General features: G+C 60.8%; 2 protein-coding genes across 2 annotated transcripts; both read right to left on the reverse strand.

The window, feature by feature from the left end:
* Positions 1-535: 535 nt before the first annotated feature.
* LOC118696708 (myosin light chain kinase, smooth muscle-like) lies at positions 536-6,628 on the reverse strand. Its single transcript, XM_036398976.2, has 10 exons — positions 6,481-6,628; positions 6,021-6,164; positions 5,602-5,692; positions 5,297-5,500; positions 4,163-4,380; positions 1,970-2,093; positions 1,736-1,888; positions 1,475-1,595; positions 1,013-1,103; positions 536-730 (listed from the first exon to the last, which is right to left on the reverse strand). Exons 2-10 carry the CDS (start codon positions 6,034-6,036, stop codon positions 606-608), a joined length of 1,143 nt encoding a protein of 380 aa, XP_036254869.1. The 5' UTR covers positions 6,037-6,164; positions 6,481-6,628; the 3' UTR covers positions 536-605.
* An 11,433-nt stretch (positions 6,629-18,061) lies between these two features.
* HEXIM1 (HEXIM P-TEFb complex subunit 1) lies at positions 18,062-19,310 on the reverse strand. Its single transcript, XM_036398977.2, has one exon. It carries the CDS (start codon positions 19,160-19,162, stop codon positions 18,254-18,256), a length of 909 nt encoding a protein of 302 aa, XP_036254870.1. The 5' UTR covers positions 19,163-19,310; the 3' UTR covers positions 18,062-18,253.
* Positions 19,311-20,600: the final 1,290 nt, after the last annotated feature.

Here is a 20,600-nt window from a genome sequence, read left to right on the forward strand (position 1 = left end):
CCTTACCAAGGGCACCCTGAGGCTCAGTGGCCTCCCCAGTGCCCAGCAGGAGCCCAGCCCAGTCCCTGTCCCAGCTGGGTGTCCCTCAGGGTGTTCCTGGGCTTGTTCCTCCCCCGGGGCTCCCCAACACCAAGTTCTGCCTCCTCAGGCCAAGCCTGGAGCTCCCACAGCCCAGAATTGGACAGAGCAGAGGCCTCAAGGCTGATCCTGGCCCATGTGAGCTCAGGAATGATGACAACCCCTCTGATAAGGAAAAAATTCTCTTCTGAGCAAGGAATACCCATGGCTGCTGTGCCCATCGCTGCTGGAGATGACCAGGCTGGTGGCCCAGGTGGCCAAGAGGCTGATGCCAGCTCCCAAAGGGTGGGCACAGCTTGAGCAGCTCCTTCCTATACCTGTGCCAGTGAGTTTGGGGGAAATGGGAGCAGCACAGGGAGTGCAGAGATTGTCAGTGCTTTATTGGTGACAGGGACAGCACCAAGGGACACCAGGGACCCCAGGAGGGTCTGGGTGTGCCCCAAGCTGGCCAGGTCACACTGGGAGCTGCTGGGGGGGCTCCATCCCCATCTCCAGGTGCTCCAGGGTGGGGTGACAGGGCCATGCTGTCACTGCCCTGTGGCTGCAGTGCTCCCACCATCCTCCTCCTCCTCTTCCTCCTGGTCTGGCAGCAGCTCTGAGGGGTTGGCACCTCGTATGGACAGAGCTCTGGAGGGCTGGTCCTCCTCCAGGCCTGCAGGAGATGGGCAGAGGGAACGGTGAGGAGATGGCTGGAGGTGCAGGAGGCAGCTCTGGGTCACACAGAGCAGGATGAGCCCCTCCAGGGCTGCATCAGAGACCCCCCCCCCCAGGAATGGGGATGGAGAGAACCTCAGGCCCTGGAGCAGAAATCCCACCGTGGGGCCATGCCTGGGTGTTTAGGGACACCCAGGGTGGAGCAAAAAGAGGAGGAGACTGCCCAGGAGCACAAGGTGGAGATGGCAAAGCAGAGAGAATGGGCTGGGGGTGCCATCACCTTCCTCATCCAGAGCCTCTGATGCCTTCCCCTCCGGGCTCTGGGACAGCAGGGTCAGCCTCTTGAGAGCCAGCAGGGCTTTCCCTGTTTTCTGGAGGGAGGAGAATGGGCACTGAGCCCTTCAGAGCCACCCCCTGTCCCCATCACCTCACCAGGGCCACTGAGCCCTTCACCAGGTGCATCCCCATGCCCCCATCAGGGGCACTGAGCCCTTCAGCAGAGCCACCCCCCTGTCCCCACCAAGGGCGCTGAGCCACCCCCCTGTCCCTATCACCTCACCAGGGGCTCTGAGCCCTTGGGCAGAGCCATCCCCATGTCCCCACCAAGGGCACTGAGCCCTTCAACAGAGCCATCCCCATGTCCCCACCAAGGGCACCGAGCCCTTCAGCAGAGCCATCCCCATGTCCCCACCAAGGGCACTGAGCCTTTGGACAGAGCCACCCCCCTGTCCCCAGCAGGTACCTGCCACTTCCTCCGTGCCAGGAACTGCCTGATCCTCTCCTTGGACAGCGCCTTGGGGCTGCTGGGCTGGGGGTGCTGCAGCCAGGGGTGCAGCAGAGCCCCTGCACTGGGGAGCCGCCGGCTGCAGCACACACAGGGGTCACGGGGGGCTCCTCCTCTCTGGAGCATCCCCTCCACCAAACAGGCAGAGCTTTCCCTCACCCACCCCCTCAGCCCTCCAGAACCCAGCCCAGCTCCAGCTGAGCAGCCCCCAGGCCCTACCTGGGCTCTTTCTGCAGCAGTTGGCTGATGAAGTCCTTGGCTTGCTGGGAGATCTCTGAGAAGGTCTCCTCCTCAAAGCCCCACCGGGCAGCTGTGACATTGCTCAGGGTCTCCATGTCCGTGTCCCCCTGGAAGGGGGACTCCCCGCTCAGCCTGGAGAGGGGAGCCCAGGCCATCAGTGAGAGCTCAGCCCCCTGCAGCCCAGCCTGCCCTGCCCACTGTGAGGGCACTCACAGGATGTAGCAGATGACACCAACGCTCCACATGTCCGTGGAGAAGCTCACGGGCTCGAAGGCGACCACTTCTGGAGCCATGAACTCAGGGGTGCCGTGCAGCACCTTCACAGGGGTGTCTGGAGCTGCAGAGAGGAGGCAGGAGGTCAGCTGGGATCTCCCTGGGCCAGGAGGCCCAGCTGGGATGGTCCTGGGGTCAGCTGGGATCTCCATGGGCCAGGAGGCCCAGCTGGGATCTCCATGAGGCAGGAGGCCCAGCTGGGATGGTCCTGGGGACAGCTGGGATCTCCATGGGCCAGGAGGCCCAGCTGGGATGGTCCTGGGGTCAGCTGGGATCTCCATGGGCCAGGAGGCCCAGCTGGGATGGTCCTGGCGTCAGCTGGGATCTCCATCGGGTCAGTTGGGATCTCCATGGGCCAGGAGGCCCAGATGGGATCTCCATGGGATCTCCTGGGGCAGGAGGCCCATTTAGGATCTCCATAGGGTAGAAGGCCCGTTTGGGATGGTCCTGGGGAGTTGGGATCTCCTGGGGCAGGAGGCCCAGCTGGGATGGTCCTGGGGCACAGGACACACCAACACAGCCCAGGTGGAGGAGCCTCTGCGCCCAGGTGGAGTATGGATGGATGGATGGGCTCCTCCAGACAGGTCTCATAAGATTTTGGAGATCTATTTCACACCCAAGATAGGTCAGCTGCTTTAGAGGGCATAAAATCAGCAGGATGGCTTCTGTGGTAGTGTTGGACACAGAAAAGTTTTGAAAAAAGGCAAAATAACAAAAACTCTTTACAGAGAAAAACTAAGCCAGGTGCAAGAGGTTCTTGCTGCTGGTAAAACACCTCACAAAAGCAATTTAGTTCCTTTGTTCTCTTCTTTTTCTAGTAAGTTGCTTAGGCTGGACTTTTTGGCTTCTGTCCAATTAGCTGTCCTTAAGATTGAGGTGAAGTCCCCCAGGTGCTATGAGGCATCTTTTTTGCTAATTGAGAAAAGAAACTTCTGAGCTTTCATCCTTTTTAAGGAGACAAAGGATAATTTGTTCACTCCATCAACAGGGGACACATTCCTGTAGCGGAGCTGCCACCCTCCAGGGATATTGCAGCTCTTGGTGCTCTCCTAGAGCCTCTCTGTGTGCCCCCACCCATGGGCACAGGGGGATCTCCACCTCTGCAGCAGGGCTGGGGACACACAGAGCATTGGTGGATGGCAGGGAGGGCCCAAGCAGGAGGACACCGAGCTCCTCACTGCTGTGCCAGGCCAGATGTGTCCCTGTGGCAGTGCCAGTCCCTGCCCTGGACCCCCAGGAGCCCCTTGGTGCTCACCTGTGGGAATCCATAAAATCAGAGGGGTTTGGGAAAGGTGCAAAAGGCAGGCCTGTCTCTGCATCCTGCAGAGACAGCAGGATGTGATTAGAACTAAGCAGTAGCCATGAGATAGATCAGCAGAAAAATGATGTAAAATATAGAAAAGTAAGGACAAATAGAACAATGGCCTGTGTATTAAGGCTTGGCTAGAATAACTTTGCTATCTCTGAGGCCTGCCTGTTGCAGCTTTCCCAAATGTTGGGGAAGATGAAACAGGAAAGCCTTAGAAATATGATTGTCTGGCAAAAGATTTTGAGAATATAGAAACTATCAGTGAGATTGAAATGAAAGCAAGCTTTGAGATCCCTCAGTTACTGAACAACTGGAAAACAATGGTGTGGCCACTGAAGGTGATCCCCTTTTGATGGAACAACACCCTCTGCTTGCAGACAGGCCCAAGGGTCAGAGCAGACCCTGTCAGCTTGGCAGAAGGGGCCCAAAGAGGAGTTTTTAGGGTTTAAAATGTAACACAGGATGGTAATGTAATGATTCTTATAGGCTGTATGGAAATGCTGTAGGATTTGTATCTTGGACTAGATTGGTTAGTGAGAATTAGAATATTCAACACAGAAGATTTATTGTATTGTAATGGGAACCTCACTCTCTTAAGCTTTTGCTCTCTTGCCCTTTTACTCTCTCACCCTCTCATCCTCTCTCCCCCTCTCTTCTCTCAGTCTTGCTCTGAGCTGTGCCTGGCAGCTCCCAGCAGGGCCCTGCACCCAGGCCCTTTGCAATAAACCCCAAGTTCCAGCCCTGGCTGCAGAGATCTCTCATCTCCATCCACCCCGACTGTCCTACCCCCAAACTCCTCTGATTTTATGGGTTCCCACACTCACCCAGCCTCCGTGCCAGGCCGAAGTCGATGATCTTGACGCGGTGGCTGCCGGGGCTGACGCAGACGATGTTCTCAGGTTTGAGGTCCAGGTGCACGATGGCCTGGCCGTGCATGAACTGCAGCCCCTCCAGGATCTGCTGCATGTACTGGGCACTGCTGGGCTCTGTGTGCTCAAAGTCATCGTCCACAATTCGCTCAAAGAGCTCCCCACCTGCCACGCTGGGGACAGCCAAGTGCTGGGGACACTTTGGGGTCTCACCAGCCCCAAGAGGGGAAACCCCAGTGGAGAACCCAGTGCTCTGGGAGCATCGCTCCACCCTTATCTCCAGGAGCTGTGGGTTCCCCATCCATCCCACCAGCACCTCATGGCACAGGGACCCCTCCCCACCTGCCACTGCGGGGACAACAAAGTGCTGGGGACAGCCAGGTGCTGGGGACCCTTTTGGGGTCTACCAGCCCTGAGAGGGGAAGCCCAGCAGAGAAGCCAGTGCTCTGGGAGGACCTCACCACTCATAACTCCAGAGTAGTCAGGTTCTCCATCCATACGGGGACCCCTCCCCACCTGCCACGCTGGGGACAATGAGCTGCTGGGGACCCTTTTAGGGTCTCACCAGCCCCAAAGAGGGGAAGCCCAGCAGAGAACCCAGCACTCTGGGAGCATCTCTCCACCCTTATCTCCAGGAGCTGTGGATTCCCCATCCATCCCACAGCAGCACCTCATGGCACAGGGACCCCTCCCCATGTGCCACTGTGGGGACAAAAAGGTGCTGGGGACCCCTTTGGGATCTACCAGCTCCAAGGAGGGGAAGCCCAGCAGAGAACCCAGTGCTCTGGGAGGACCTCACCACTCATAACTTCAGAGCTGCCAGGTTCTCCATCCATCCATCCATCCATCCATCCATCCATCCATCCATCCATCCAGGGACCCCTCCCCACCTGCCATTGTGGGGACAATGAGCTGCTGGGGATCCTTTTAGGGTCTCACCAGCCCCAAAGAGGAGAAGTCCAGCAGAGAACCCAGTGCTCTGGGAGGACCTCACCACTCCAGAATTTCCAGGCTCTCCATCCATTGGCACAGGGACCCCTCCCCACCTTCAGTGCCCCCTGGCAGCCCCCAGCCCTGCTCCACACTCACTATTCCATGACCATCACCAGCTGGGTGGGCTCCTGGAAGGCCTCCAGGCACTGCACGAGGCGTGGGTGGTGCAGGAGGTTCATCAGCTCCACCTCGGTGCGCGCCGCCTGCCTCTCCTTGGCCGTGCGTGCCCGGAAATATTTCCCAGCGCGGATCCTGCCCGTGGCCTTCTCCTGCAGCCTGTACACGGTCCCGAATTTCCCCCTGGGACAGAGGAGGAGGGATGGAGGAGCCACCAGCAGCACCAGGGCTGTGCATGGACAGCCAGGGCAATGCCCAGGGTGGGACACGGGAGCCTCACTCACTCCCCCAGCTTCTCCAGCTGTGTGTACACATCTGAAACCTTGTCCTGGCTGTTGATGACCACGTCACGGTGCTCAAAGGGCTCCTCAGCTCCTGGGGGATGGATTAAGGTGGGCCATGCAGGGATTTCCCCTGATTTGGGGAGCAGGGGCCTGTCTGCCCCTCCAGTGATGATTTCTGTGTCCCCCCTGCTCCATCTGGGACCAACCACCCTCTGCACCAAGTGTGGATGGCACCTGGGGAGGACATGGGGACAGGAGCTGGGGCAGCCCAGCACCCTGCAAGTCAGGTTTGGGGTGAAAGGTGCTTTTAGGATCAAGAATTCAAGAGAAATGGGGCCAGGATGGGATGGAGATTGGTGCTGATGGGGGGGTGGACAGGGGTCACACCACTGCTGGTGTTCCCTGTGCCTCTGCTGTACCTCCTGGCTGGGACATGGTGGTGCCACCGGCTCCTCACAGGGTGCTGGCACAGTCAGGACACGTTCTGGATGTGTCCCCCAGGCTGGGACAGGTGATGGCCGTGTCTCTGCTCCAGCTGCTCCCTGGGGCTCTGCACCTTCTCCCTGCCACAGGAGACCACTGGCATCACTCCACCAGCACCCACACTCCCCATCTCTCCAATGGATCCAAAAGGACCAAGCCAGATTTTAAAGCAAGGCCCCTTTTTGGATGGGGACGCCCCTTCCCAGGCTCCAAGCCGATGTTTTTCCCATGCACTGTCTTACATCAGGCAGGAAATCCCCAGGAAAGCCTCACTTGTAGGGCAAAGGAGCTGCTTCCTTACACGTCCATCCCCAGAAGGGTTGGGGGGACAGAAAGTGACACTCAAGGGTGTCAGGCAGTGACACCCACCCCCAACCCGGGACCCCCAGCACTGACCTGGCACTGTCCAGCCCCTCCTGCAGCTCGCTGCCCTTTCCAGTGACTGCAGAGCCACAAAAGCTGGGGAGGGAGGGAAGGGGCGATGCTGGAGGTTGAGGAACCACAACTGGAACCACACAAATGGGGATATCTCGGGGTCCAGCTGGGAGCATCCCTCCCACTCCGGCGCTGGGAGCAGCCCCGGCTGTTCCCTCCCTTTCCTTCCCAGCAGAGCGCTTCCGGACGGACGTGGGGGATAAACAACCCCCACCACCCACGAGCTGTCCCCAGCCCATGTCCCCAACGCCCCCTTCGGCACCGTGCAGGGCCACAGGTCTGCAACACAGAGCTGTGGAAGCCCAGGGCAGGGGGAATGCAGAGAGCTGACACACCTCAGCACACAGCAGAGACCCCAGCTCTGCCCTCCCAGCCCCTGGGCAGGATCTGGGGCCTCTCACGGGTTAAATCCACAGCCCACTCTGGGGGATAAACAACCCCCACCATCCACGAGGTGTCACCAAACCCTGTCCCCAACGCCCCCTTTGGGCCCCAGGTCTGCAACACAGAGCTGTGGAAGCCCAGGGCAGGGGGAATGCAGAGGCTGACACACCCTCAGCACCAGCAGAGACCCCAGCTCTGCCCTCCCAACCTCTGTGCAAGATTTGGGGGCTCTCACAGGTTAAACCCACAGCCCACACAGCCTCTGTGCAGGATCTGGGGTCTCTCACAGGTTAAATCCACAGCCCACCCAGCCCCCGCCCCCGTCCCACCCATGGGTGGGTTCCTGCAGAGGGGCTGAGCACCCACAGCTGCCCCCCTGTCCCTGCTCCACCTGCAGCCAATATCCCATCCCAGGGCTTCGGCTTCCCGGGAATGCTCCAGGTGAATGGGGAGTTACAAAACTCCTCCGGGCCTCCAAAGCCGGTGATTTGGAGGAAAAATGTGTTTCCCAGCTTTTATCCCCCAAAAGCGGGAGCGTGCAGCTGCTCTGTGCCCGGTGCTGCCGTTTGGTTTTCCCGGTTTGCCCAGATTTGAAATGGGAAGAACGCCGTGATTTCCTCCCGGAGCTGACTCCAGACCCGGGATCAGGCAGTGGCACCTCACAGGGACATGAAACCCCTGGGGACCGTGGTGGCAGAGCAGTGGGGACACAGGGGGGGGTCACCTGGGGTTACCTGCTGTCCGCAGCACCTCTCGGGGACCTTTGGGGCGATGCCAGCGCCTCCAGACGCGTCCCAGCGCCGCTCCCAGGCTCGGCTCAAAGTCCACGGGCTCCGGCAGGGAGTAGGTGACAAAAGTCCCCAGGGCAATGGCGGGGTCACCACGACCTCGCCGTGCCTTTGTCACCGCGACCTTGGAGCCCGGGGGTGTCCCCGAGTCACCCCCAGGGATGCGCGGATGCTCCGGGCTCGGCGCTCGGCTGGACCCCGCTGCGATATCGACTGCGGGGACACGACAGGACACGGGGGTGGCCGAGCTGGGGACAGGCGGCTGGAGCACGGCTGGGTGCATCCCGGAGCCCCGGGGCAGGACGAGGCCGGGCAGGCGGTGCTGGGCTACTCCCGGTGCACCGGGACCGGAGACAGCCCCGGAGCGAGAGCGATGCCGGCAGCCGCTGGATGTCAGTGTCGGCCCGACGCTGGCAGCGGAGAAACGAGCAGAAAAATAAAGATTTAGGGGTCTGGGGGATCTGGGGAGGGCTGGCAGAGCCCAGGTCCTGCGGGATGGAGTGCCTGGCTGGAGGGGAGCCCCTCGGGAGCCGCATTCCCGGGGGATGGAGCATCGCAGCCATGAGACAGCAGCGGCAGCAGGGAAAGCTGCTGCAGGGATCGACAGCAGATCAATCCATCCTTTGGGGCTGCCAGCTCCATTTACCGGCCCTGTCCCACCCCTCTGCCTCCGGAATTGTCCCCTCCCTCGTGCCTTGACACCCTCTCCTTGTGCCTTATAAAATGAATGAATTAATCGAATTAATTAATCATTCGTGGTCACACCAGGCAGCCATGTGTTCTGCTTTGGGAATCAAGGTGTCCCCATCTGCCCAGGGATCCTCTGGCACGGCCGGGATGGGATTCCCAGGTGATTCCCCCAACCCCAAACCCACTCGTGCTGCCCATGGGATGCCCACCAGAGCCCCCCAGTTCATCCCAACCCCCCGTGCATCCCCTCCTTCCCCTTTGGGTTCAATCAGGACCCTCTGGGCAGGTTCAGCTGCCTCTGCTTTTCTGTATGTCCCAGAATAAACGGTGTCACCTTGGTGCTGAGTGACAGCAGGAGGGACAGGGTCACATCAGTGGGTGCTGGATGTCCGTCTGTCCTTGAGCCCCTTGTGCCTGAGGGAAGGGCTCAATGACCTCAGGGAGAGACAGTCCCTGCTTCCATCACCCAGGGGGGGACACAGCCCCTGTTCCTGTCACCCAGAGGGGACACAGTCCCTGTTCCCATCATCCAAGGGACACAATCCCTGTTCCCGTCACCCAGAGGGGGACACAGCCCCCGTTCCTGTCACCCAGAGGGGACACAGCCCCTGTTCCCATAACCCAGAGGACACAACCCCTGTTCCCATCACCCAGGGGGTGACACAGTCCCTGCTCCCCATTTTCCCCGGAAGGAAGACTCAGCACATGTGCCAGACATGCATGGGGACATGAGTGACATGGGGACATGGGGGGCACTGGGGACTTGGGGGGCACAGGGAACACAGGGGCACATGAAGGACATGAGCACAGGGGATACCATGGCATGGGGACACAGGGGGGTACTCAGGGGGACTTGGGGGGACCAGGGCAGCATGGAGGGGACACAGGGAAGGCAGTGGACACTGGGGACAGGGGGACATGGGAGCCACAAGGGCCCACAGGGCCTGCAGAGGCCATGGAGCAGAAGACATGTGGGCGACATCAGAGGGACACGGGGACACAGAGGACATGGGGGCACACGGGGGGACTCCAGGGAGTCCCATGGTGGGGGCAGCAGGGACAGCCCGGATGGAGTGACATGGGGGCACAGGGGACATGGCAAGGGCTCGGACACCTGGGGGACACGGGGGCACACAGAGGGACACAGGAGGGGACATGGGGGGACACGGGGGCACACAGAGGGACACGGGAGGGGCGGGAGGGGACATGTGGGCACAAGGGGGGACTCCAGGGGGACACCAGCGGTGGGGACAGCAGGGACACCACGGATGAGGGACATGGAAACACAGGGGACCTGGCAAGGTTTGGGGACACCTGGGGGACACGGGGGCACACAGAGGGACACTGAGGGGGACACGGGGGCGGGGCCAGAAGCGGGGGGGGGGGTACCGCTGCTGGGCGGGGCCGACTGCGCACGCGCTGGGGGCGGGGCTACGACGGGGGGCGGGGACGTTCGGAGCGCGGCTTCCGGGTTGGGCGGGGCCGGCGCGTTGCGTAATGATGTGGGCGTGGTCATCCCCTAATTGGGAAATGTGGGCGGGGCCAGGCGGGGCGCACGTGTGCGGCTCTGGCGCCCCGCAGCGCTCGCGGGAGGGGGAGCGGTCGGGAACTGGGAGCACTGGGAACACTGGGAACACTGGGAACACTGGGAACACTGGGAGCACTGGGAGCACTGGGAGCACTGGGAGCGCTGGGAGTGCTGGGAGCACTGGGAACAATGGGAACACTGGGAGCTGGATGCTGGGAGATGGGAGCACTGGGAGCAGTAGGAGCGCTGGGAGTGAATGCTGGGAATGCTGGGAGCTGGATACTGGGAGATAGGAGCACTGGGAGCAGTGGGAACTGGGTGCTGGGAGCATTGGGAGCTGGGTGTGGAGAGCTGGGTGCGCTGACAACTTGGTGCTGGGAGTGCTGGAAATACTGGGAAATCAGTGCTAGGGATGCTGGAATTACTGGAGACTGGATGTGGGTGCTGGGAGTGATGGCTGATGCCTGCTGGGAGCACTGGAGCTGGGTGCAGGCTGCTGGTGGAAATGGGAGCACTGGGAGATGAGTGTTGGGTGCTGGAAGTCATGGCTGATGCATGGTGGGAGCGCTGGGAACACTGGGATCCGGGAGTTGGGACATGGAGCCCTGGGGGATGGATGCGGGATGCTGGGATATGGAATTCTGGGGGATGGATGCAGGATGCTGGGACAGGGAATGCTGGGGGATGGATGCGGGAGGAGGGGACAAGGGAATGCTGGGGGATGGATGCCAGGAGGTGGAGCTCTGGGTGCTGGCAGCTCAGTGCTGGGTGTAGGGCACTGGGAGTTGGGATTGTGGCTGTTGGGAGCTGGGGTCAAACCCCGTTCTGCAGGATCAAGGTTGTGCAAACATCCATCGCCCCAGAATTATTCCTGACAGCGTGGAAAGAGTTGTGGCACCCTGGCTTTGGGATGCCACAAAGGGTGGGAGGACCCAGGGGTGGCAGTGCTCAGCCAGACACGTCAGGGTGTGGAGGAGCTAAAATATGGCTGGAAAAGACCCAAATACATGGCAAATAAATCAATCTGGATCTATAAACCACAGTATCTCTGGCACCAGCTCGGGAATCAGCCTGTCCCTGTGTGGGCTTGGCTGATCCAGCTCCTCCAGGCAGCCTCGGGACCTTGGACCTGCTCCTGCAGCCCCAGGAGGGTGCAGGGAGTCAGGGATGGACTGGGGAGCGCCCTGGGGAGGGGGAATTGCCTCTGCAGCCTCACAAAAATCCCGCAAGGTGACAAATAATGGCCCGTGGGACCTCAGAGAGCCCCCGGTGGCTAAAGGCACGGCGGGGGAGTGCCGGAGCTGGGCTCAGAGATAAGCACAACGCCCCGAGGGGTTATCAGCTTTATCAGCAGCCCGGGCTGCTCCTGCCTCCTCCAAAGCCCTGCGGGCTCCCAGGGAAGGGGAAGGGGAAGGGGAAGGGGAAGGGGAAGGGGAAGGGGAAGGGGAAGGGGAAGGGGAAGGGGAAGGGGAAGGGAAGGGAAGGGAAGGGAAGGGAAGGGAAGGGAAGGGAAGGGAAGGGAAGGGAAGGCAGGAACAGGCAGGGAAGGGAAGGAGCAGGCAGGGAAGGGAAGGAGCAGGCAGAGAAGGAGAACAGTAGGCAGGAAACGGAAGGAGCAGAGAAGGACAGGAGCAGGCAGGGAAGGGCAGGAACAAGCAGGGAAAACCAGAACAGGCAGGGAAAAGGAGGAGCAGGCAGGGAAGGGCAGGAACAGGCAGGGAAGGGCAGAACAAGCAGGGAAGAGCAGGAACAAGCAGAGGATCCCATGGCTGAGGCAGTCATCAGGCTCTGTCCCTCTGACAGCACAAAATCCCAGGAGATGGGACATGCTAGGAGTCACACCCTACCTGCACTAGCTGGGGACTGATGTCACAGCTTGATACAGAAATCCCCAAAAATGGGTATTTTCTGGCCTGGAGGGATGGGTCAGCACAGGGAGAACATCTGAGAGCTCAAGGGTGCCAGGAGCAGCCCCACTGTTCCCGGAGCACCACAGAACTCCTGGCTCTGGCTCCCGGGGAGATCCCATCAGACCAGGGTGGGGGACAGGGACAAACCCTCTGTTTACACCTCCCCATCCCCTTTCCCACTTAGGAACAGCCAGGCCATATCCAACACCAACCCTCTGGCCAGAAAACGTTTGGCACAATTAACCCCCCACTCATTAAAATACATAATGGGGAGGAAAATTTATGATTGGGGATTTATCAGCCCAGAAAAAAAAACCCAAAAAAACAAAAAAACAAAAAACAAAACCAACCCCCCCCCCAAAAAACCTCAACAACAACAACACAAAAAAAAAAAAAAAAAAAAAAAAAAACACAAAAAAAACCCAAAACAAAACAAAAAAAAAAAAAACCAAAAAACCCAAAAAAACACCCAACACAATATAAAAATAAAAACACCTCCCACCCCCCCAGCAAATTCCTGTCTTTTTGGAACATCAGAACTTAATTCCACATGCTTCAAGTGGCTTCTCAGGCTCATTCCCTGAACTGTTCCTTCCCAAAAATCACACAGGGACAGGACCAGGGCCCAGCCTGCCCCAGAAAATGGGAGTTCAAGATGACCAACTTTGAAGGGAGAGACATTTTAGGTTGGTAGTAAGGGTTTTTTTTAATTTTTTTTTTCCTTTTATTTGCAAACTGTATTGCTTATTTTTGCCTTTTACGTGCCCTGATTCCCCAAGGACACATTCCCTCCAAATTCCTGCTGACTGAACCCCCCTGTCCACACCCCACAGGGCTCAGCCAGCAAGGGGCACAACCAGTGGGGAAAAACCCCCCTTGAAACCCTGGGGAAAGCTCATGGACTTTGCACTGTGGGTCACTTCTCTCCTTGAGAGAAGTGAGATGGAGGCCAGATAAGCCTGGGAGGAGCCCTTGGCAGAGCTGGAATTGGGCAGACAGGTGATTTGGGGGTAGAACTGTCACCAGACGGGTGATTTGAGGGCAGAACTGTCACCTCCTGAGCACACCAAGCTCCCAACGTGCTGAGGGGATACGTCTCTGCTAATTGTGGTCTGTGTCTGCTAATTGTGATCCATCTAACTGCGATCTCTGTGTGCCAATTTTGATCCTGATCTGTGGCTGCTGCTGCTGGAACGGTTCTGGAGAAGGACAGAGCATTGGGGAGTTAAATTCAGACGGCTGAAGAGAAAGGCACCCTCACTTGGTGCCGAACACCCCCCTGAGGCGCTGGGGTCACCCCCTCGACCCGTCCCTGGATCTTCCCCGCCCCCGCCTGAGCAAGGCCTTGGCGACTGGGCCGCCTCGGCCGAGCAGCCCTCAGGGCTTTCGGTGTCGCCATCCCGGACAAAATCCTCCTCTCGGAGCCCCACGGGCCCTGCAAGGCCTCCCTGGGCACATCGGGGCCTGCGGAGGCCTCGGTGTTCGGTATTCGCTGTTCCGCCCCCGCGGCGGAACCGGGCCTGGTTCTCCGCCTCCCGCCGTGACACAGCGCCCGCCACGTGCGGCCGCGGAGCGTCCTGGGGCGGCGAGTCCGCAAACGCCCCGGCCCCACTACCGCGACGCGCTGGTGGACTACAGTCCCCATAATGCCTCACGGTGGAGACAGGCACCGCCTCTTCCTCTACTATTCGCGTTTCCATTGGCTCCGCCGGGCCGTCACGCAGCGGCACGGCGGGTTCTGATTGGCTGGAGAGCGACGGAGCCGGGACGGCGGCTATGGCGGCCGGGCGGGCGGAGCGGGAGCGGGAGCGGTGCCGCCGGCGCCATTTTGTGTGTGAGGAGCCGGGCCGGGCCCGCTCCCGTCCGCGGCCCCGAGGCGGCAGCAGGGGCGGCCCGGCCGGGGCTCTGTCCCGCGAGCGGAGCGTGAGGCCCCTCGTCGGCCCTAATGGGGAGCGGTGCCGCGGCGGCACCGGCCGTGTCTCCCTCAGCGCTTTGGGACCGGAGCTCACGGGGCTGAGCCGGTGGGGTGGAGGAGCCCCGCCCGGAGCTCTCCGGCTGTACCTGTGTTACTGGGCGGGGGCCGGGGCTGTTTTTCGATCAAAATTAGCGTTAAACGGTATTTGAACATTTGTCACGGCCGCAGCCCGATCTCGTGCGGGGCTGGCCCTGCCTGCCCCCCGTGAGGAGCAGCGAGGGGAGGAACAGCGCAGTTCTGAGGGAAATTGGGGCTGGATGTGCCGGGGTCCCTCATACCCCGCGGTTTGGGTGGGGGGAGATAATCCCTGATATTTTTTTAATCCTTTGTTTCACACATTTCAGCCAAAGCCCGCGGGGTTCCCGGAGAGATCCCGACCGGATCCAGTGGATCTCAGCTAACATGGCCTCCCCGGCGGGGAGCTCCGAGACTCAAAAACAAAAGCGTTCGGCTGTTGCCAGGGCCCGGGGGAACTTCTCGGGCGGTAACAAACGCGAGCGACCCCGGGCTCGCAGGGAGCGATGCCCCTCCGGGGCTGGCGAAGCACCTGCTGCGTTGTTTACCCCGTGCAAAGTCAAAACCAACCTCTTTAAAAACTAAAAATGGCTTTTTTTGGGGGGAGGGATTGAGCTGGCGCAGCCTCCCCACGGCTCCTCAGTGGAGCTCCAGTTGCCAGCCCCGTTGTTGCCTCGATAACACCAGCTCATCCCCTGGTATTTGTGGGGCTGGGTTTAGGTTTAAAACAGGGAGATTTGGGAGCCTTCCGCTCTAAGTGCGGATTGTGCTGTCAGACGTGGGTCAGCAAGTTAAAACCAGATTATTTTACATTTAGGCACTTGGTGGGTGGGGTGGTTTTTGGTTTTTTTTTTGTTTTTTTTTTTTTTTTAATTGTATTTGTTGTTGTGACTCTGCAAATGTTGCTGAAGCAGGTCCTGAATTCTAAAGCATCATATGGAAAGGTGAGGGCTTCCCCAGCCCTGGAAGTGTCCAAGGCCATGCTGGACAGGGCTTGGAGTAACCTGGGAGAGTGGAAGGTGTCCCTGCCCATGGCAGTGGGGGGGAACTGATCTTTAAGGTCCCTCTAACCCCATCCATTCTGTCATTCCATTATATTTTATATCCCAGCTGCATTTCCAGGGCTGGGATGTTTATTGTTTGTGTCTTCAAATGGTTGTGGCAGCTGAAAATGCAATTTCAAGCTGATTTTGCCGAACTCGTGAGGGTCACACTTGGTTTGAGCTGTGAGCTTTGCACCTGCCCAGGTGTCACAGGGTTTGTGGGGAGCAGAAGGGGAACAATCCTGAGGGGCTGGAGCTGCCAGGTTTTTTTGTGATGGCCCCACCAGCTGCAGATTGACCTCTTGTTTCACCAAAATGCCACTTGTGTCACCTAGAATCACCAGTCACCAACGTGTGCTGGGAAGGTGGGGCCAGTGAGGGGGAGCTGGGGCAGGTGAGGTGGTGGCAGGGCATGGTGGGATGCCAGACCTGTAACCCTGGCAGGGACCATGGAGCCACTGCCACAAAAGGAGCACCAGGAGCAGCTCCAAGGGGCTGCTGTGTCCCAGGGCAGGATTTGGGGCTCACCTCACCCCAACAGACACTTCCTTCTTGGATTTGCAGTGTTTCCAGGGATCTGCTGTGTCCCTGCATTGCTCCTGTCCAAGGGGAAAGGCCATTCCTGCACATGGGATGGAGCAGTGTCCATTTTTGTGTTGGTGCTGACAGAATTTCAGCCCTTTCTTCTGAAAACAAAACCCTTGGGAGGGGAGGAGCTGGGGGACCCTTTGCCAGAGGATCTCCCAATGCTCTGTGTTCCCTGGTGCCCCAAATCCAGCGTTGGTGCTGCCTTTCCACAGCCATGGAGCGCCGGGGAAGTGATTCCTGCCTGTCCAGAGAATCATGGAATGGTTTGGGTGGGAAGAGACCCTAAAGCCCATCTCATTGCACCCCCTGCCATGGCAGCTGCTCCAAGCCTGGTCCAACCTGGCCTTGGACACTTCCAGGGATCCAGGACCAGCCACAGCTACTCTGGGAACCTCTGCCAGGCCCTCCCCACCATGGCAAGGTTGGCACTGGATGGTCTTGGAGGTCACATCCAACCCAAACCATTCCATGATTGCAGCCTCTGGTTGCAAGCTGAGCTGTGCCAGGCTGATCCCTGCTGCTGTGGCTCTGTGCTCACACAGCTGAGCTCCAGTCAACTCCTGGAATTTGTGGGAAGCCTTGGGATGGGCAGCTCTGTCTCCAGCCAGGGAGGAACTCCTTGTCCATTACTGATCCACTCCGAGGTTCCAAAGGTCCCCAAATGTCCCTGGTCTGTGTCTGCAGGAGCTGCACTGAGCCCCTGGGATCAGGATAACCTGGTTTAAACAGATGGAATAAAGCAGGAGAAGTTGGTGGGGGCAGAGGAGGTTGGAGGGTTGATGGTTATGGTCCTTTTAGTTGGTTTGTTTGCTGTGGGTTTTTCTAAGTTGTATTTTTTTAAAAGCATTTGCAGAGAAAACATTTATTCCAGGGACTTGAACCTAGCTGACAGGTGTGGGGTGAGTGGATGAGGGCAAAACCCGACTGAGAATATCGCCTTGGATTGAGCTTTTCCCACAAAGCAGGTACCGGGAGCTGCATTTCCCAGAGCTGGGACCATCAGGAACCCCCATCGGTGCCATCAACCCGGGGACAAAACGCCTCTTGTGGGAATCGCGGACACAAAATCGCTCTGCAGGGAAATAAACAGCGGGGAAGCATCGCCCGGGCCCGGGCCGGAGGAGCACGGGGGCTCGGCCCCATCCCAGCCCGCAGGACCCCGCAGATCACGGCCCCCCCTCCCCGGCGCTGCGGTGATGTCATGGCACAGAGAAGGAGCCGCTGGCTCCCGGGCTCTTGAGCAAGTGGCCCTGGCTCGTTTCCTTCCCCCCGCCGTGCCCCAGAGCTGGCTGGGGGCTGGGGGGAGTTAAAATCGGTGTCGTTCCCCCTCCAGCGGCTCCCTCGCTTTAACCCCCGGTTTTACACCGCCCCACCTGCGCTGGGGACGTCGCTGTCCTCTCCGCCTGAACAAGGCTGCTTTTCCCCCGTGGAGCCGCAGGGGTTTGGCCAGGCTGGGGTTAAACCTGCTGGGACCGTTCCAGCCCCGATCCTGCCCCGGCAGCGCTGGGACAACCCCGTCCCTTCCCTCGGGTTTTGTGGAAATACCCGATTCCCCCATTGCTGGGCATCTGCCCGGGCCCATCCCGGCTCCTGCTGTCCCCGGAGCGCTGGGACAACCCCGTCCCCCTCCCCTGCCCTTCCCGAGCCCTCGGGTTTTGTGGAAATGCCCGATTCCCCCATTCCCGGGCAGCTGCCCGGGCCCATTCCGGTTCCTGCTGTCCCCGGAGCGCTGGGACAGCCCCGTCCCCTCCCTCGGGTTTTGTGGAAATGCCCGATTCTCCCATTCCCAGGCCCATGCCGGCTCCTGCCTCACCAGGTCCAGCTCTCATCACCTCCCAGCCCCATCCCCACTTCTGGCTGCACCTCAGCCCCTCCGCCCCTGCTTCACCCCTTCATGGATCTCTTCGCCCCCAAAAAAAGCCCCAGGCTCGGAGCTTCTCCCTCCTCCTCCCCTTCTCAGGTGCAGCAGGAGGGAGGTTGAGCCATCGCCTTTCCCTCGTCAGCCATTTCAGAGGCCAAGTGCTGACTACCGAAACTTTTCCTTGGGCTGCTCCAAAACTTTAAGGTTTTTCCTCTCACTTGTAGCTTTAAGTATTTTTTTTTTTAATTTTGGGGCAGTTTTTGCCCAGATTTCAGTTAATGACCTGGATTCCTGCAGAGCTGCGGGGAAACAGAGTCAAGTTTAAGTGAGCCTTAGGCAAACAGACAGACTTGAGGCTACTCCTACTCCTCTGTGTCCATCACACACCATTTTACCCCCCCTTCCAGGTACTTTTAACTATTTCAGCACATTAAGCAGAATTAAAATTGAAAACAAATGGGGTAAAATAATAACAAAAAGGGTTAAGCGGGGAATTACAACTAAGTTTAATCAAACAACAGTTATAACACCATGAAAATAATCCAGGATGGATTCCCTGGTGGAATGTCATTCTGATTATTTTCGAGAAATCACACCAAAACTATTACAGTTACAAGTAATTAAATTTATTAGACCTCTGTATTTTTTTTATAGTCAGTTTTGGCCAATTTACAGCTTTCCTGGGGAATTTTTTTTTCTTTTTTTGGTTTAGACACAAAAAAAAAAAAAAAAAAAAAAAAAAACCAAACAAAAAAAAACCCCAAAATCATAAACCAGATATCACCAATACATCAACCCCCCCCTCACCCCATCACAGCCACCTAAAAAAGGGGGAGCCCTCGGCCCACCCAGCTGCAGTTTAGCCCGTAAAAAGGGTCCGCGGCGATTCTGTACAAGGACCGAATGTTCCACCCAGCACTGTAAAAACCCCCCCGCGCCCCCCTGCCCAGTGTCACTCCCCCGGCTTGCAGGGGCCCTTTTCCTGCCGGGGCAGCTCCCGCAGCAGCCGCAGGTTCTCGGCTCGCAGCCTGTCCACCTCCCGCTCCAGCGCCTGCACCCGCGCCGGGTCCGCCGCTTCCCCGCCGGCTTTTTTGCTCTCCATCCTCAGCCGGTTGTTCTCCTCCTCCATGCGCGACAGGCACTTCTCCAGCTCCAGGTACTCCTTCACCAGCTCCTGCTTGCTCATGTTCTGCAGGCTCTCCACATGGTACCGCTCGTAGGTCTCCGAGAAGTCCCTCTGCAGAAACTCGCTGCCGTCCCCCCCCATCCCGTCGCTGCCCCCGTCCTCGTCCGCCGCGTCGTCCAGGAAATCCTCCTCGCTCGTGTCGTCCGACTTGGCAGCCGCTCGCCGCGGGTACAGCCCGGTTTTCAGGTCGGGCTCCTCCTGGTCATGGTCCTCCATGAGGAACTGCGTGGTGTTGTAGGGAGCCACCGGCTGCCCCTTGGCGAACATCTCCGCTCGCAGCCGGGAGGCGCGGAGGCTCTGCCGCTCGTCGAACTGCTGCTTCTCCTCCCAGCTCAGCTTCGAGTACGGCTTCCAGCGCCGCTTCTTCTTCGACGGCCGCCGACGGTGCTTCTTCTTCACCGGCCACTCCTCGGTGCGTCCCACGGCCCGGTACCGCGGGCCCAGGCCGGGACGCCCCGCTCCGCCCGCCGGCGGCCGCCCCTCGGCGCCGCCCGCCGCCGCCTCCGCCCCGGGGGGCGGCAGCCGCCCGGCATCGCCGTCCTCCGTCGGCGCCTCTCCGCGCTCGGGCTGCGGCTCGGGCTCGGACTGCGGCTCCGGCCGCGCCTCGGGCTCGGAGCGAGGCTCCGCTTCGCACTGGGGCTCCGGCCCCGGTTCAGCGGGCGCCGCGTCGGCCATAGCGCTGCGCTCGGCTACGCTCGCTGACGGGCGCTACCGGCGCCGCATGGGGGCTGGCCCCGCTCAGGCCGCCCGGGACATGGCCCGGGGGAGGTTTAACGCCGCCGGGCCCGCCTCCCCGCGCGCACTGCACGCGCCGCCGCCGCCGCCGCTCCCGCCGCAATCCCACCCCACGGCCCAACCCGCGCCCGCCGCCGCCCGCTCCCGACTGCCTCTCCCCGGCCGCGGCCGCTCCCTTTATAGCCGCGCGCGCCCCGCCCCGCCCCGCGCAGGCGCCCTGCGCGCCCCGCCCCGCCGCGCGTCGGGACCCGCCCCCGCCGCGCAACCCGCGCCGCCGCCACGGCCCCGAGCGCGCGGGCGGTGCCGCCTCGCGGCCAATCAGCGGGCTCGGGGGGCGGGCCGGCCCGCCGGGACACGCCCCTGGCCGTTGCGGGGACTGGCCGCCATTGGCTGGGACGGCCGTCACTCCTGCGCGGTGCCACCAATCGCGAGGGGGAGAAGGCGGGACCGGGCCGTACCACGAGGCGGGGGAGTCCCCGTGCGCGGGGACGCGCGCGCCCCGCGACCTTCAGGTCCGCGCCGAGGGCAGCGCGCGCGCCCCCCCCGCGGCGGGGCTGTGGCACGGTCCGAAAAGAGTCCCCGCGCGGCGGAGGTTCCGCCGACCATGCTGCGGCCCCGGGACCGGGGGGGTTGTACAGGGCCGGGCCGGGCCGAGCTAGGCTGGACTGTAGGGGGCCCGGGAGGGGCTCCGGGGGTGCGCGGGCCCGGGGGGGAAGGGGGCGAGCGGAAGGATCCCGGCGCTGTGTGGAGTGCGGCGATGCTGCAGTTGGCGGAGGGAGATGTAAACAAACCGAAGCGGAAAGAAGTCCTCTCTTAAAGGCGCCGCGTCCCTTTTCGCAGGGGCGGTGCGGGGCCGCGCTCCCGAAGCCCGGGGGGTGCGGGGGGAGGGGCACGGCGAAGGAGGGGGATGGGGAGGCCCCGGGCCTTGTGCCGGTCCCGGTCCCGATCCCGTTCCCGGCCCTGCCACCCCCAGCCACGGTGGCGATGTCCCCCTCGGGCCCCACGTTCGGGGGGGCTGGCAGGGTTTGAGGGCCCCGCTGAGGGACACACGGCGGGGGAAGCCATGGCCGGGCCGGGGGGGGCTCCGTGTCTGAGGGGGAGCAGCACAGGGGGGCCCCGGGGCAGCCGCGGCCTCACGGGGGGAGGAACCCGCGGGTGGAACCCGCCCTGCCCAGCCCCGCACCGGGCACCCCCTCACGGAGGTCCCGGGGAGCCCTGGGGCTTCCCCACCGCCTCCTCCCGAACAGGGCCCGGTGGCACCCTCAGGGTGGGCATTGCACCCGGCCGGGGGGACAGGCTGGGGCCTGGAGACGGACCCGGCCGGGGGACAGGGGCTGACCAGGCAGGGATAGGGGGTGACCAGCTGGGGACAGTGGCT

The sequence above is a fragment of the Molothrus ater genome, chromosome 27, assembly GCF_012460135.2.
Source record: "Molothrus ater isolate BHLD 08-10-18 breed brown headed cowbird chromosome 27, BPBGC_Mater_1.1, whole genome shotgun sequence".
Lineage (NCBI taxonomy): Eukaryota > Metazoa > Chordata > Aves > Passeriformes > Icteridae > Molothrus > Molothrus ater.